An 18,607-nucleotide genomic window follows, 5' to 3' on the forward strand; every position below is an offset into this window, starting at 1 on the left:
TCTCTTTGCGCTCTCTCTCTCTTTGCGCTCTCTCTCTCTTTGCGCTCTCTCTCTCTTTGCGCTCTCTCTCTCTTTGCGCTCTCTCTCTCTTTGCGCTCTCTCTCTCTTTGCGCTCTCTCTCTCTCTTTGCGCTCTCTCTCTCTCTTTGCGCTCTCTCTCTCTCTTTGCGCTCTCTCTCTCTCTTTGCGCTCTCTCTCTCTCTTTGCGCTCTCTCTCTCTCTTTGCGCTCTCTCTCTCTCTTTGCGCTCTCTCTCTCTCTTTGCGCTCTCTCTCTCTCTTTGCGCTCTCTCTCTCTCTTTGCGCTCTCTCTCTCTCTTTGCGCTCTCTCTCTCTTTGCGCTCGCTCTCTCTCTCTCTCTCTCTCTCTCTTTGCGCTCTCTCTCTCTCTTTGCGCTCTCTCTCTTTGCTCTCTCTCTGCTCTCTTTGCTCTCTCTCTCTCTCTTTGCTCTCTCTCTCTCTCTCTCTTGCTCTCTCTCTCTCTCTCTCTCTCTCTCTCTCTCTCTCTCTCTCTCTCTCTCTCTCTCTCTCTCTCTCTCTCTCTCTCTCTCTCTCTTTGCTCTCTCTCTCTCTTTGCTCTCTCTTCGCTCCAACCTTCTGCCAGTGATTTAAAATAGTTGTCCTCCTGTTTAAATCTTTTGATGGCCTTGATCCTGCCTATCGCAGTAATCTATAGCTCTTCAGCAACTCCCCACACACCCTACCTAGAACTCTTCCTTTGATCTATTGTACAAATCCCCTCCTGCACCCCAGCCGTGGTAGCTGTGCTTTCAGCTATCAAGATTGAGGCCAATCATTTTATTTGATAAGGGTGTCGAGGGATATGGATCTAAGGTGAGTAAAGAAACATGTGGTGCAGATCAGCCATAATTTAGTTAGATGGCAGTGGAAGTCTGAGCGAGTAAGTGGATTGCACCTGTACCTATATTCTTGTATTCTGGAAGTTCATCCGTAAACTGCTTGGATTTTGCCCCTCTCCTTCCTTTAAGCCTACCCACCTTATACTTAAAATGTTTAGGAATTAAAATGCTTTGACACTTGTGAAGCTGCAAATTGAGATTACTGATCGTCTCCAAAATGGATGCTTGGCTTTGGCAGCAAGTAAGTTGCCATATTCCCAGACGACCATTGGCTGGTTTCCCCTTTGAGGGAAAGAGCTCACTGGTGATGATTTAACCCAGGGGTGGGCAAACTACGGCCCGCGGGCCGCACGCCTTTATGCGGCCCACCAAGATCAAGTCATTAAATAAAAAATAAAATTTTTTTTTAATTTATTTTAAGGTTAATGGGGGGGGCTGTTGGGTTACTGGTATAGGGTGGATACGTTGACTTGAGTAGGGTGATCATTGCTCGGCACAACATGTGTTTCATGTGAAGTTTCTACTTTAAAATATTAATTAATAAAAATTAATTGCTTTTTTTTCTTTAAACTGAGTTACTTTGTTTTTCAAATAAATGTGTTTCATGTAAAGTTTCTACTTTAAAATATTAACTAATAAAAATTAATTGCTTTTTTTTCTTTAAAAACCTTTTATTTTGGCTATTTTAAATATTAATTATTTTACTTAATATACTATGCGGCCCTTTAAAATTGTGAATTTCTGAATGTGGCCCTTGCACGGAAAAGTTTGCCCACCCCTGGTTTAACCTGAGGATTACCACACATCGGGCGAGGTTGAGAAGACGGGGCCTTCATGAATAACCTCAGCCGGCACAGGAATTGAACCCATGCTGTTGGCCTTGCTCTGAATCACAAACCAGCTGCCCAACCAACTGAGCTAAACTGTTTTGGGAGTGGGTAGGTAGGGAAGGAGAGAATTATAGAATTTCTGCTTGTAGGTATTACAGCTGATTTTCAATATTATTGTTTTCTTTTGCAGATTGTCATATTTTTACGAAAGAGGGATGCATTTGTAAGCTTAATGCTGAAACACATAGGGACCTCAGCGCTCATGGATTTGCTGCTAAGGCTACTGACATGCATTGAACCACCACAGCTGAGGCAGGATGTTTTAAATGTAAGTCAACATTTTTGGTGTATGCTGCATAGAGCAGATAGAACGGAGCCATATTGGTTCTTTTGACTTAAATAATCGGTATTTCTAAAGTACGTACATGGTAGACAATCTTGGAACACTCTACGGAAAGATAGAATTGGGGAAGATGCAAAACCATGGTCAAAGGAGGGCTCTTAAGGAGGCTTTTGAAAGCACAGAGGTGGCGTGACATTGATTTTCATAGTGGGATAGTACTGTATCAGGGATGGGAGTAATCAAATATTAGACAAAAATAGGCTACAAGCGGAAACAAAAGTTTGAACAGTAATTCAGTGATTAAGTAGTGCCCAGTGAATTATGGAAATAGATATAGATATGATTACAGTGCAATTATTTTGAGTATATTTTTGCACTGGAACACTGCTTATGTTTCAAGCATTGGTAATGAGGTTAAATTACAGGTGAAGATAAAGGCATTTGTCTCAGCTTTATTTTTCAATTCTTTTTTGTTTTTCCTGATTTCTTTTCGCAGTGGTTAAATGAGGAAAAGATTATTCAGCAACTAATAGAAATGGTACACCCATCCCAGGATGATGATGTAAGTACATGTGCTTAAAGCTTAATAAATTAACTCTGTTTCAGTACACACATGTCCATATAGTCGTACATTATGCCTGGTCTGTACAGTTGTCAGTCACACCAGATAAGTGGGTAGTATAGACCTTGACTGTATCTAGAGTGTGTAATACTTCAGATTGAGGAGAATTCCACCTTTCAGATGAAACTAAAGTTTAATTAAAGCTGTCCCCCTCCCGCTTGGTGATGCTCTGTTAACCCTGATGGCCCACCTGATGGTAGCAATTGGTGGGTGAACAGCATATTGCAGGTTCTCCTGACTTGAATTTAATAGTCAGCAAATATTTGTGGCATGACAAGTTCATCCAGTTCTTTTTATTTAGTTTTTTGCTGTATATTATAGTTGTCTCCCACTGGATAGGTGGTGGGATGGGTATTTCCATTCTGAGGTGTCTGCATTTAAGACATTTAGCACAGCAGGGGTAACAAATAACCAACTGACGCAGCACCAAGATGATTTTGAGAAATGTAGAAGAATAATTATGCACGTTACGAGCTATACACCAAAACAGTCTTGCTGGGTAAATTAAATGTCATTGTCTTTTGCTAGTGCCATACTTTTATTGAGCTGTAAATGAGCCTGATTGGAATGACTTTGTATGTTCCATTGTCTGGTTCTAAAATATGTGTGGAGCACCATGGACCCTGCGAAATAATGCACTTAAATAATACCTCTCACTGCTGTTTTCCATAACCCATCACATTTGAATACTGATTTTGTATGGCTAACCTCCAGGACATACTGATAGCAATTCAGCAGGTTCCAGTTCTACCATGTTTCGGATTGTTGATCAACAAAGACAAATCCCAATTGCAGCCAACTGAGATCCATTATCCAGAGAAGCTCAGTTGCAGATGATGAATCATATCTTCTCTTACAGTCAGGATTTACCATGAATATGGCACACAATTAATGCTCTAATTCAGTAAGAGAGTTTGGATGCCGAATGCTCTCTCAGTATTCTGAGATAATAGAAATGCAAAGACAATCATTAATACAGAAACATTGTCAATTTCAAAATCCAGATTCCCCTGAAGGAACCGTCATGCACAAAACATTTTTTCAAAAAGACATGGGGCATCAGCAATTTTTTGCTGTGCAATACACACGGTTATTCAGATACCCAATGCAAGTGAATTTATTGCATATCTGCCCTCTGTGTCCCTGTTGTAGGTTGAAATGCATTTGCCACACTTTAGCAGTGATCATGACATAGTTGTGTTATGACTATAATCCTCTGATTACCGCTTCCTTTTATAGGGCAGGAGCCTATCTGAATGTTATGAATTCTGTTACTCCCTTGTACGTATACAGATTCAGCTTTGAACGGTAACAAGCTTCTGGTTTCTTTAGAATAAGCATCGTTGTGTGAAAATAGTGATCACATGACCTGTGTCAGTTACATCAATAAACAATCTTTCACTCCAATGCCACGTAGATATGGTAATTAATGCAATCCAATATCTGGATTGGAGTTGGTACAGAACAAGACAGCAGAGGCCCTTGGGAGATCATTTTGACATTTTGAATTTTTGATGAAAGGGGTTAAAGCTCCATTGCCACATTTCAGAACTGAAGTCTGATTTATCCTACAAGTTCTGAGATATCTTGTGGCTGTCGATCTGGCAGAAAAGATTTCTGTACATGTTTCTCCTCCCCCTCCAGATTATTCTCAAAATTTAATTGACTTGGAGAAGACATAGTCCTCGAGTATCGATTAACTTATAAGTATGCTGACTTATTTGACCAGTCAAATCTAACAGCAACCGGAAGTTTCAGAGCTGCTTGAAAGGGTTGACTTAAAGGAGCTAAGAGTACAACGGTTATGTGTTGTAAGTTATTTTTCTTGGAGGGATGATGGCAGTATCATATTTGTATGTGGAGTTAGAATTTCCTTTGAAAAGGGAGATCATGCTGAGGGTAACCAATTTATTCTATTCAATATTTTTATATACTACACTTTTTTTTTCTATTTATTTTTTAAAGAAAGTGCCATCTGTAATCCATTAGTAAAATGGTGAAATAAAAACACAAAATGCTGAAAATGTTCAGGTCAGGCAGCATTTGTGAATGGAGAAAAGTTTCAGGTCGATGATCTTTTATCAGAACTAGTAACTTGGTGAATCTGTTACTCTCTCACCGTTCACTTAGTTTGCATTTCAGGCTTGTCAGTGAAAACGTGCCTGCTTAGCTCTTTTTCAGTACAACTGAATTTTTGATGGGTTCTAAACGAAATGATTCCAAATAGCTAACATTTTATTTTGCAGAGACATTCAAATGCATCGCAATCATTGTGTGAAATTATCCGCCTCAGCAGAGACCAGATGATTCAAATGCAGAGTTCTCCAGAACCAGATCCACTTCTATCAACAATAGAGAAGTATGTAATTTGATAGAGATTGAAAGCCACTCCATAAAGCTAAAATTTAATTTTATTATGGCCTTGATAATTGGGACAAATTATGTATAAAATAATTTGATTTCAAATGTTACGTAAGTGGATAAGAAAGCAATTTTATTCTTGAAAGAATGAGATCAGTCCATTACTTCTAGGATATATATTGTTGAACTTTGTATTTAATTATTTAAAGTTGATAATTTATTTATAAAATTGGATCAATATTTCATATGAGAAGCATTGTAGCCTTTGAAATGATTGATCATTTTAAATATCAAAAACAGTAGTGATTTGAAAATCCATACAAAAGGATATTGATTGAGTTGACCACACTCATTATGTACTGAATTCTGAAGAAAAATGCTTTGAAGGTCGATCACCGAGTGTGATTAGTTCTTCTTCACAGTATCCACCTTGTACATTTGTGAGTATGCTTGGGTTACTAAAAGGAAAACTATAAGCAGCACACTTTTCCTAAAAAAGATGCTGATGTCAATAATCTTATTAAATATCTTGGATGTTTGCCTTCTCACTTCTTGCTATTTTGGCTTTCTGCTCCCTTGGTCCTTACATTTCTTGTGTTTTCTGTAGTGGTACACTGACTTGGCAAGTTTTGTTCAGAGTAGTTCCATCCGCTTCAGTGGCAGGGATGTTTCAGACAGGCCTGGGTTTAAAATACAGCTCACGGCAATTGTATCCCTGGGCTAGGTGGCATCTTGTGCCACCTAACTTCAAATTGGTGCTTTTAATAGAGCCCTTGAATCTACATTTCTGGAGTGACACTAGAATTATATTTGTATTGTTAGAAGGTAAAGATATTTTTACTTGGGATTGTGTAAAATATACAGCTTAGAAACCAGACTCGACCATTCCATGCTTATATTTATGCTCCACCCGAGCCTCCTCCCATCTTTCCTTTATCTTAATTTACTATCATAACCCTCTATTCCCTTCTCCATCGTTGGCTTGTCTAGCTCCCACTTAAGTGCATCTATGCTCTTTGCTTCAACCGCTCCCTGTGGTAGCGAGTTCTACATTCTCACCATTCTTTGGGTAAAGTAATATCTTATGCATTCTCTATTGGATTTCTTAATGACTAGCTTATTTTGGTTGCCTCTAATTCTGCTTTTCCCCACAAGAGGACACATATTCTGTCAGTATCCAAGAAAACTTCAGAATTTTATTGACCTCTTGTGGGTCACCACTGAGCTTCCTCATTTTCAACAAAGCAATGTACAATAAAAGTACAAATTTGAAGGCAGTGAAGAAAAGTATTTTGAATAGAAAGGAACACTATTCCTTATAACTTTGTCTTTATGTTTAGTTTTCAAAATGTCAGAATCCTTTGCTTTGAGATTTGTGACATGACAATTGTCTCTGTTTTAATCCACAATTTCTAGCATTGGGCCCATTTGATCCCATCTTCAAGCTCCCATTCCTCTTCAAAATCATTGCGTGTCCCCCAAAGCTGTGTTAATCTTTCTTGCAATTCCACATTTGAACCTCTAATTAGGTTTCTACCCCTGCTACAACACTGAACAATCCTCAGCAAATTCATAAATTACATTCCCTATGATTATCATAGAAGTTACAGTGCAGCAGGAGGCCATTCAGCCCATTGTGTCTGCACCGGCCCTTGGAAAGATCAGCCCATCCAAGCCCACACCTCCACCCTGTCCCAGTAACCCAACGTACCTTTTTGGACATTAAGGGCAATTTAGCATGGCCTATCCACCTAACCTGCACATCTTTGGATTGTTGGAGGAAACCAGAGCACTCGGAGGAAACCCAAGCAGACACTGGGAGAACGTACAGACTCTGTACAGACAGTGACCCAGCAGGGAATCGAACCTGGGACCCTGGAGCTCTGAAGCAACATTGCTAACCGCTACCATGCCGCCCGATGTGACCGTGGCACATTATTCCCCCTTGTCTTTCTATACAACCTTTGATGTGATCATCCTCCATCATTCCTTTCCTTCATTGTCCAGCAGGACAGACTGCCCTCATCTTGTTCCACTCTTACGCATTCGGTCGTGTAGCACATTTTCCATCCCATACCAAGTAACTTGGAATTCCACAAAGGTCGATCCCCGGCTCAGTTTTCTAGCTCATCCAAATACTGCCCCTCAACAACACCATCTGAAAACATGGCATTATATTTAATGTAAGTTCGGATGACATCATCCGGCTGGTTTAGCTCACTCGGCTAAATCGCTGGCTTTTAAAGCAGGCCAGCAGCACGGTTCGATTCTCGTACCAGCCTCCCCGGACAGGCGCCGGAATGTGGCGACTAGGGGCTTTTCACAGTAACTTCATTGAAGCCTACTCGTGACAATAAGCGATTTTCATTTTTCTTTCATTTCATCAGCTCTCGTTTTCCACTACCTCACTTGACCCCTTCATTGCCTTTGTTGCCAGACTGCATGTTGGCCATCCAATCTTGGATGAACCAGAAGTTCCTCCAATTAAACATTCAGAGGACCTAAGCCATTACAAATTCTGTACCTTTGTCACCATCTTCATCCATCACCTGAGCAACACTCAGGCTGAACCCAACTAATAGCAACCTTGCACATCCTATTTGAGCCCAGTTGAGCTTCTGACACCAGAGGAGAGATTGAAGTTAATTACGAATTAGGGGATAGGGAAGAAGATGGGGCATATCGATTATGAAAGTAGAGGGAGGTAAGAGAATTGCAGGCCAATGTGTAAAAAGTTAAGGATTTTACAACTACTTCCAAATGTCATTGGTTATATTTCCACTTATGGCTTTATTTCACAGTGCCTGGAATTGAATCCCAACGTAGGCTGAATGTTTTTTGAGATCCGAAAAGCAAGCTTATTCCTGAGCACTATTACGTAAATTAAGTGAACCACAGAGGCAATCAGCTTGTATTGAATGCAATGCATCAATAAAACTGCCAGAACTGATGGATGAATTGCAACAAAATCAATTTGAATTCAGGCGAGACACAAATGGTTTTACATGAAGACTTAGGGCGGGATTCTCTGGCCATTCGCTGGCGGCAGGATTCTCTGGTCCCACCGGCAATGCACCCACACCTGCAGATTTCTCGGCAGCGTGGGACGGTTTCCATGGGAAATCCCATCGGCAGTGGTGGGAACAGAGCATCCCACTGCCAGCAAATAGCGTGCCAAGATTTCCGTCCTCATGGCAACAGGCAGACTCTCAGTGGAGAATCCTAGCCTTAATGATCTTGTACTTCCGAAAAGACGTTAGTGAACCTTATGGGCTTACTGACAATTCTGTAACTTCATAGTCACCATTACTGGTAATAAGTTTTACAACACCAGGTTAAAGTCCAACAGGTTTGTTTCAAACACGAGCTTTCGGTGCACTGCTCCTTCCTCAGGTGAATCATTCACCTGAGGAAGGGGCAGTGCTCCGATAGCTAGTGTTTGAAACAAACCTGTTGGACTTTAACCTGGTGTTGTAAAACTTCTTACTGTGCTCACCCCAGGCCAACGCCGGCATCTCCACATCATGGCTACCATTACTGGTGCTAGCTTTTCATCATCTCAGTTTCCCACTGCTATTCCAGTCCTTCTCCAAATCAAAATTAATCATTGGTACAATACTAGTAAGCAGATAGCCCTCTCCACGCTTGGCAGTCGCAAGCTGGTAATTCTCAGTCCTCCTACATACCAAGATACATCTATCCAATAATCTTTCCCACAGCTCTCTCCCAGGACTGTCACAGCCTGCTCCTTTTGTTAGCGCACTCTGAAACTTTATATTCCCCACTACTAATTCACCTGACACCCCCCCCCCCCCCCCCCCCCCCCCAACCCAACTTCCCTCTATATGCTTCCAGATACCAGCATTACCCTCCAGACACAGCACGATGTACGTTACCTACAACCTAACTATCCTACACTGTCTGCTCCCATTTTTTTCTATGTACATATTTTGAAAAATTTAATCCGATATGTAGTTAATGTATATGTAAGCAAGGTAATTAGTTTATACTTGCATCTGCACATAATTATGAAATTAATCCAAATATACCACTGAAATGTCCACAATTTAGTCATTTCCATCCCAGAATATAATCTTGTTTTCTATGCAAGCCTCAGTTTGACGTTGCATAGAAATGCAGCACCATCAGCAGTTCAATGTCCCTTCTCCGTATCAACATTAACAGAACGCATACAAAACCTGCATTCAAATTCACTGTGGAGATTTCTGGTGACCAATTTGACTACTGAATCTTCATGACCACTGTATCAAGTTTCTTTGCAAGGTAGAATCCATCTCCTTAGCCATCCAAATTTCAATAGAACAAATTATTCCTTTCAGATAGTGGGATTTAAATGTTAATCGGCATTCAACTGAGGTTCCAGCGAATCATGTAGGGGCAGGGTGCATTAATATATTCCAAAATCTAAGAAGTGATACCAATCAAACAGGCTTTTTGTTTGCTGTTTGCTTAAGAGTAAAATATCCCATGGCATATTTTGAAAGAGAGCAGGACAGGTGTCATAGAACATAGAAAATAAAAAAATACAGCACAGAACAGGCCCTTCGGCTCGCGATGTTGTGCCGAACCTTTGTCCTCGATTAATCATAGATTATCATAGAGTTTACAGTGCAGAAGGCGGTCATTCGGCCCATTGAGTCTGCACCGGCTCTTGGAAAGAGCACCCTACCCAAGGGCAACACCTCCACCCTATCCCCATAACCCAGTAACCCCACCCAACACTAACGGCAATTTATCATGGCCAATCCACCTGACCTGCACATCTTTGGACTGTGGGAGGAAACCGGAGCACCCGGAGGAAACCCACGCACACACGGGAAGGATGTGCAGACTCCGCACAGACAGTGACCCAAGCCGGAATCGAACCTGGGACCCTGGAGCTGTGAAGCAATTGTGCTATCCACAATGCTACCGTGCTGCCCTTAAGAACAAATTAATCTACACTCCATCATTCTACTGTAATCCATGTATCTATCCAATAGCTGCTTGAAGGTCCCTAATGTTTCCGATTCAACTACTTCCACAGGCAGTGCATTCCATGCCCCCACTACTCTCTGGGTAAAGAACCTACCTCTGACATCCCTCCTATATCTTCCACCATTCGCCTTAAATTTATGTCCCCTTGTAATGGTTTGTTCCACCCGGGGAAAAAGTCTCTGACTGTCTACTCTATCTATTACCGTGATCATCTTATAAACCTCCATCATATCGCCACTCACCCTTCTCCGTTCTAATGAGAAAAGGCGTTGCTCCCTCAACCTTTCCTCATAAGACCTACTCTCCATTCCTTTTTCAAAGCTTCCACATCCTTCCTAAAATGAGGCGACCAGAACTGCACACAGTACTCCAAATGTGGCCGTACCAAGGTTTTGTACAGCTGCATCATCACCTCACGACTCTTAAATTCAATCCCTATGCTAATGAACGTGAGCACACCATAGGCCTTCTTCACAGCTGTATCCACTTGAGTGGCAACTTTCAAAGATCCATGAACATAGACCCCAAGATCTCTCTGCTCCTCCACATTGCCAAGAACCCTACCGTTAACCCTGTATTCCACATTCATATTTGTCCTTCCAAAATGGACAACCTCACACTTTTCAGGGTTAAACTCCATCTGCCACTTCTCAGCCCAGCTCTGCATCCTATCTATGCCTCTTTGCAGCCGACAACAGCCCTCCTCACTATCCACAACTCCACCAATCTTCGTATTGTCTGCAAATTTACTGACCCACCCTTCAACTCCCTCATCCAAGTCATTAATGAAAATCACAAACAGCAGAGGACCCAGAACTGATCCCTGCGGTACACCACTGGTAACTGGGCTCCAGGCTGAATATTTGCCATCCACCACCACTCCCTGACTTCTATCGATTAGCCAGTTCGTTATCCAACTGGTCAAATTTCTCACTATCCCATGCCTCTTTACTTTCTGCATAAGCCTACCATGGGGAACCTTATCAAATGCCTTACTAAAATCCATGTACACTACATCCACTGCTTTACCTTCATCCACATACTTGGTCACCTCCTCATAGAATTCAATGAGACTTGTAAGGCAAGACCTACCCCTCACAAATCCGTGCTGACTATCCCTAATCAAGCAGTGTCTTTCTAGATGCTCAGAAATCCTGTCCCTCAGTACCCTTTCCATTACTTTGCCTACCACCGAAGTTAGACTAACTGGCCTGTAATTCCCAGGGTTATCCCTATTCCCTTTTTTTGAACAGGGGCACGACATTCGCCACTCTCCAATCCCCTGGTACCACCCCTGTCGACTGTGAGGACGGAAAGATCATTGCCAACGGCTCTGCAATTTCATCTCTTGCTTCCCATAGAATCCTTGGATATATCCCGTCAGGTCCGGGACATTCAACCTCTCTTGTCAACCATGGTTCCCTCGCTCGACCATCTCTTCCCTGCCTGACAGGGACATACATATCAAGGACACGTAGTATCTGTTCCTTGAACAAGTTCCACATTTCACTTGTGTCCTTCCCTGACAGCCTATGTTCCCAATTTATGCACTTCAATTCTTGTCTGACAGCATCGTATTTACCCTTTCCCCAATTGTAAGCCGTGCCCTGTTGCACGCACCTATCCCTCTCCATTACTAAAATGAAAGTCACAGAATTGTGGTCACTATCTCCAAAATGCTCCCCCACTAACAAATCTATCACTTGCCCTGGTTCATTACCAAGTGTCCTGTCCAGTACTTATCCCTCAGTCAACATCACAAACAGATTATCTGGTTATAACACATTGTTGTTTGTGGGACTTTATTGAGCGTGAAACAACTGCCAAGTCTGGAGACATTTGATGATTGTGAAAGCGCCATATAAATGCAAGTCTTTCTTTTGTTTCTTTGTTTTAATACTAATAATAATGGTGAAAATAGAAACTTCTTTAATCTTAAAACTGATCTTTTTTTTCAGGCAAGAAACTTTAGAATACTTGCTTACAAATGTCCTTGATAAGGAAAAGATTGAATCAGCAATTGTGAATTGTATCCAGATATTATTGACATTACTGGAGACCCGAAGACCAGCGTAAGTCCAAGTTATTCCTGCGTGTAATTCAGAGCTCTAACATCATACTTTGTATCTTGTTTAATAATTGTGCTTTAATTATGTTGTACAAGGACCTAGTTCTCTGGATCAATACAGTTAAATTCCCTTGCGTCTGGGAAGCGTCAAGCATGTGTCTATATAATGTAGGATTACCTGCTAAAGGTTATGGATCAAAGTGAGATGTAAGGTCACAAGGACTAAATTATTGAAGGCCAACAATCCGTGTGATGAAGAATTGGAAAAACATTTTGAGTTTTGGGTACCAGGTGTGGTTGGATTGTGTATTGACAATACAGTATAACACAAAGAATGTTGTACTTGGGCTGCACAATACAATATAACGCAAAGAATGTTGCACTTGGGCTGTAGTTGGAGTGTATTGTATCTGGCTTTGGGCAGCATATGGAATGAGGGATATTGAGGCCTGGGGGGGGGAACTCTAGAGGAGGTCAGTTAAAATATTAGCCAGTTTGATGGCCAGTTTCTGATTATGCAAAGGTAGGTAGAAATACTAGTTGTGGGAAGGATACAAAGAGTCTACAAATAGATATAGGCAGGTTAAGCAAGTGGGCAAAAAAATGCCAGGTGGAGTACCATCCTCCCCGAACAGGCGCCGGAATGTGGCGACTAGGGGCTTTTCACAGTAACTTCATTTGAAGCCTACTTCTGACAATAAGCGATTTTCATTTCATTCATTTTTCATAATGTGGGGAATTGTGAGGTTGTCCACTTTGGCAGGAAGAACAGAGAAATCAGCAAATTGTTCAAATAGAGAGCGGTATGCTGCATGTTGTAATACAGAGGGACCTGGGTGTCCTTGCACGCAAATCACAAAGTTAATCACAGATGCAGCAAGTAATTAGAAAGGCAAATGGAATGTTGGCTTTTACTGCAAAGCGAATGGAGTCTTGCGACACAGTGGGTAACACCCCTGCCTCTGAGCAAGAAGCTCTGGGTTCAAGTCCCGTCCCAGGACTTGATGGACAAAGAAGGTGCATTCATGACGTAGCCAAACAAGTTTGAGTATCCAGCTGCACTTCCTCCCAACACGTCACTGGCAGGTGGTAAGAGCAAGAGAGATTCCGTATCAGCCATGTGATGGAAAGAAAGTTGGAGCCTCAACCATCACGATCCAAAACTTCAACCATCATGATCCAAAGCTTCAGACTGTAAGGGTGGAAATTGCCAAGGGGGCCGGTTTAGCTGAGTTGGCTAGACAACTGGTTCCTGATGCTGAACAAAGCCAGCCTCAACGGCTTCAATTCCCCTACTGGCTGAGGTTATTCATCAAGGCCTGCCATCTCAACCTAGCCCCTTGCTTGAGGTGTGGCAATCCTCTGGTTAAATCAACAACAGTTAAGACCACAATCAGGCCATCGAATCAGAGAATCCCCACAGTGCAGAAGGAGACCATTTGGGCCATCGAGCCTGCACCAACCCTCCGAAAGAACACCCTATCCCCGTAATCCCACCTAACCTTTTGAACGCTAAGGGGCAATTTAGCATGGCCAATCCACCTACCCTGCACATCTTTGGGTTATGGGAGTGAGACCCATGCAGACACAAGGAGAATGTGCATTCTCCACACGGCCAGTGACCTGGGGCCGGGATTGAACCCGAGTCCTTGGTGCCGTGAGGCAGCAGGGCTAACCACTGCGCCACTGCTGCCCCAAAGTAATCAGTCATGATGTTATTGAATGGCAGGGCATGCTTGGGCCAAATAGCCGCCTATTTCTTCTGGCCTTCCTACCAAACTAGATTACATTTTCAAACAAAGTGACTATAGGCTTGCCTACAGCCTTTCAAAAGTGAACTGGATTAATTTCTGAGAGGGGGACATTCAAATTATCAAATATATGTGGTCCAATAATGGCTTGGCTTCTGAAGTACCATAGTCTACGGAAGGTTGTTTGATTTGTTGTTGGGGTTTAAGGTAGAATTCCCAAGAGTATCTTCGTAAATCAGTCACAGGTAATTATACCCTCTTCAGGTAATGAATGAAGGGAAGAGGGTGTGGGTGAATCTGCAGCTCCTGTTTAGTTGCGGTAGGCTTAATTGCTTGGGTGTTCTTTCCCACACAAGCCTTGAAAGATGTGCTGTTAGGTAATTTGGACAGTCTGAATTCTCCCTCTGTGTACCCGAACAGGCACCGGAATGTGGCGACTAGGGGCTTTTCACAGTAACGTCAGTGCAGTGTTAATGTAAGCCTACTTGTGACAATAAAGATTATTATTATTCTCCTTTTCTATGATCACAGCAATAATGCAAAACTTATTTCACTTGTTCTTCAAGTTTTGAAGGTCAGCTAGAGATCTGCCCAACTGGTATGAACCATGCAGCCTTTTCTGTGAGTAATAGCACATTACAAGCCATTAGACAAAGACTTAAAGACTTCCACCAGATACTACTTGAGCCTCCTAAGGTAAAATGGATTTAATGGCTTTCAAAACCGTATGCTAATTTATTCATTATGAAAACTGATGGCTTCACTACTGTGACCAACCTCATTAACAGCATTTTTTTCCCTGTTCTGTAAGAGCTTCACCTGCTCGGGTTTCTTTGTAATTTGGTTTGTACGTACAAACCAAATTGCTTTCGCATGCAGATTTAATGTCACCAAAGATTATACTAGTGCCAGGGATGTTTCTTTGTTATATCTGCCTAAAGTTACGCTTAATTGTAAAAATTTAACTTTAGCACCACTGGTGAATTCACTTCAGCTACTTTCTTTGAGAGCATCAAATCTCTATTCAAAAGAAAAATGAATGGAAACAGTTCAAATACGAAAATAAGATTTTAGTTTTGGATTTTTAGTCCGTCTTGGGATAGGATTACATAAATTATTTGGCAATATCCTAAATTTGGAGAAAAGGAAATTGAGAAAAAGAATCTTTACTTCAAAGATAACATGGGTTTGCTATTAATGTTACCATCAATCAGAACTACACTACGCTAAAGTGTTTAACAGAGTTATATACCCAATTTTAGAAGTAATTAATTGATATCTACGTAACCAAGGGAATGGCTATCTTGGGAAGATTTAGAGAAAGGTGAAAAATCTTAGAAGCAAACAAATGCAAGGTATCTTTAAGGTGTTAAGTTGTATTTCATTAAAGAACTTGGCATAAAGATGTGACCATTTTGATTTAATTTGATAACCTGTTTTATCTGACATTACTATGTTCCTTTTATTTGCAGAAAAGTGCAATGAAAACTACCTGGGGAGTATTAGATACACCAGTGGGGAATACACGCCTCAACGTGGTCAGACTCGTAGCCAGCCTTCTGCAAACAAACACGTGCAGCATTAATGCTGAGTTAGTAAAACTTAACACAATCGAGGTGTTATTGGTGAGGATCCACCAAGTACTGGTGTTTTATGTTCCATTTATAGACACTGAATTAATAGTTTGAAATATGGGAACAGATTATATTGTTAACCATTTATTTCTTTAATAATCGATAGAGGTAACCTTGTAGATCTGACCAAAGTTAGAAAACCAGATGTGGATAGGGTGCAAAGGAGAGTAAGGATGTCGTAGAGTCATACAGCATAGAAAAGGCCCATTGTGTCTGTGCTGGTCAAAAACAACCACCTAATTTATAATCCCATTTTCCAGCACTTGGCCCATAGCCTTGTATGCCCTGGGATCGCAAGAGCACATCTCAATACTATGAGGGTCTCTGCCTCCACCGCCTTTTCAGGCAGCAAATTCCAAACACCTGCCACCCTCTGGATAAAAAAAGATCCTCGCATCCACTCTCAACTTCCTGCCCCTTACCTTAAATCTAAGCCTCTTGGTCATTGACCCCTCCACCAAGGGGAAGGGTTTCTTCCTGTCTACTCTATCTATGCCCCTCATAATTTTATACATCTAAATTATGTGCCTCTCCAAGTAAAACAATCCAAGTCTATCCAAACTTTCTTCGTAACTAAAACTCTCCAGCCTAGGCAATATCCTGGTAAATCTCCTCTGCACTCTTTCCAGTGCTATCACATCCCTCCTATAATGTGAATTCCAGAACTGCACACAATCCTCTGGCTGTGGCCTAACCAACGTTTTATACAGTTCCAGCATAATCTCCCTGCTCTTAAACTCTATGCCGCGGCTAACAAAAAGGCAAGTATATCAAAGTCCTTCTTAACCCCTGTATCCACCCGCTCTGCTACCTTAAAGGACCGGTGTACATGTACACCAAGATCCCTCTGACCCTTGGTGCTTCCCAGGGTTCCTGGTTTATCCCTTCCTCCCTTCTTGAATAATGGTACCACATTGGCTATCCTCCAGTCCTCCAGCACCTCTCCTGTGGCCAGAGAAGAATGGAAAATTATTGCCAATGCCTCTGCTATTTCCTCCCTTGCCTCACTCAACCAGCTGCCTGGGGATTTGTCTACTTTTAAGCCTCCCAGATCACTCAGTACCTCCTCTGTTTATGTTAATCTCTTTAATTTTATTATAGTTCTTCTCCCTAATTTTTATACCCACACTATCCTTCTCACAAGTGAACACTGGCATAAAGTATTCATTTAGAACCCTACCTACATCCCCCGGCTCCGTACACAAATTACCACTGTAGTCCTTAATGGGCCCCATGCTTTCTCTAGTCATCCTTGTGCCCTTAATGTACTTGTCTATGGATATTCATGTCCCCTTTTTGCTCTCCTAATTTCCCTTTTAAGTTCCCTCTTGTACATTCTATACGCCTCTATGACTCCTGCTCGATATCTGCCATAAGCCTTCCTTTTTCTCTTTATCTAATGCTGTGTATCCCTCAATATTCAGGGTTCACAGGATTTGTTGATCCCATCTATTCATTGTTGGAGTATGTTGGCCCTGCACCCTCCCTCTTTTCATCTTGAATGCGTCCCACTGTTCTATCACAGATTTACCTAAAAGTGACTGCTCCCAGTCCACTCTGGCCAAATCATACCTGATCGTATTAAAATCGACCACCCCGCTCAGGCCCATCCTTGTCCTTTTCCATAACAGTCTTTAATCTAATGGAGTTATGATCACTGTCTGTAAAATGCTCCCCAATTGATACTTCAACCACTTGCCCAACGTAGTTGCTGCAAATTAAGCCCAGGACTGCCCCCTCTCTTGTAGGTACTTCTACATACTGGATTAAAACGCGGTCCTGAATGCATTTTAGAATTCCGCTCCCTCTAAACCTGTAACATGTGGCTACTCCAGTTAATACTGGGGAAGCTGAAATCCCTCATTATCACTACCCTATTATTTTTACACACCGTTGAAATTTGCCTACATTTGTCTCAGTGACAGTGATGACTTGGGCAGCACGGTAGCATAGTGGTTAGCACTATGGCTTCACAGCACCAGGGTCCCAGGTTCGATTGCCGGCTTGGGTCATTGTCTGTGCGGAGTCTGCACGTTCTCCCTGTGTCTGCGTGGATTTCCTCCGAGTGCTCTGGTTTCCTTGAAGTCCCGAAAGACGTGCTGTTAGGTGAATTGGACATTCTGAATTCTCCCTCTGTGTACCCAAACAGGCGCCGGAATGTGGCGACTAAGGGCTTTTCACAATGACAGTGTTAATGTAAGCTACTTGTGACAATAAAGATTATTATAATTATATCCCCAAGTTTTAATATGTTTGTCAGACTCCTCGCATTAAAATAAATACCATCCAATCTTGCTAAACTCCCTTGGACGTAACTGGCCGAGACATTCTATGCCTCACTGAGTCGCTTGATGTCGTCTCTAATTTTGGGTGTACATATATCCCTGCTGAACCTTCTCTCAGGATTCCAGGACCCGCTAAGTTGGTTTAAACCCTCCCCAACAGCACTAGTAAGTCAGATCCATGGGAAAAGTGCAAAGGAAACTGGGATTGTTTTCGATCCAGAACAGAGAAGATTCCATGGAGATTTAGTAGAGATGTTTAGAATTCTTAGGGGTTTTGAAACAGAAGGGTACCGCACAACATATGGGCTCATGGTGTTGCGGCTAATTTAGATAGAGGATTGGCTAACTTGCAGAAAATGGGGAATTGGGATAACGGAGTAATTTTCAAATTGAAAACTGACTATAATAGGGTGCCACAGGGATCAGTGCTGGGGTTCAACTATTTGCATCTTGTCATGTGAGAGTACCTTTAATAAATGGATGTTTAAGCAATGTACCTTTTAAGAAATGGAGCAGCTCCTATTACTGAAGTGATTTCAGAGGGTGGAGGTAGCTGAGTTGAGCTCACTTCTGCTTTTTGGGTGTTTTAGTTTCAGTTTTGAGGAAAAGAACTTGGGTGTGTCTGTGTTTGCAGTGAGCTGGATCTGCGGTGATCTCTGCCAGGAAAGATTATCTCTGAATCATTTGGGTGATTTGAACTCGTAATAGTAATGTCTTTGACCTGATGTGTTTCTGTTTAAAGGTGTTAAGTCTTTTGGAGGTTTGAAGGAACATTTTGAGGGATTATTTAGTGTTGTATTATTTTCGGGGTTATCTTTGGAGTAAGGGGTGGTAAATGATCCAATGTTTATTTAAAAAG

The 18,607-nt window shown here is 41.9% G+C and overlaps 1 protein-coding gene across 6 annotated transcripts in view; it reads left to right on the plus strand.

The window, feature by feature from the left end:
• ppp6r3 (protein phosphatase 6, regulatory subunit 3) overlaps positions 1–18,607 on the plus strand; it is a 152,694-nt gene that overhangs the window by 66,919 nt on the left and 67,168 nt on the right. For all 6 annotated transcript variants that reach the window (XM_038808206.1, XM_038808207.1, XM_038808204.1 and 3 more), the window contains exons 5-10: positions 1,877–2,014; positions 2,526–2,591; positions 4,898–5,010; positions 11,969–12,082; positions 14,396–14,525; positions 15,302–15,454. In XM_038808206.1, the coding sequence (XP_038664134.1) occupies positions 1,877–2,014; positions 2,526–2,591; positions 4,898–5,010; positions 11,969–12,082; positions 14,396–14,525; positions 15,302–15,454 (714 nt within the window). The remainder of the gene's footprint in view (positions 1–1,876; positions 2,015–2,525; positions 2,592–4,897; positions 5,011–11,968; positions 12,083–14,395; positions 14,526–15,301; positions 15,455–18,607) is intronic.

Source organism: Scyliorhinus canicula, chromosome 9 (genome assembly GCF_902713615.1).
Source record: "Scyliorhinus canicula chromosome 9, sScyCan1.1, whole genome shotgun sequence".
Taxonomy (NCBI): Eukaryota; Metazoa; Chordata; class Chondrichthyes; order Carcharhiniformes; family Scyliorhinidae; genus Scyliorhinus; species Scyliorhinus canicula.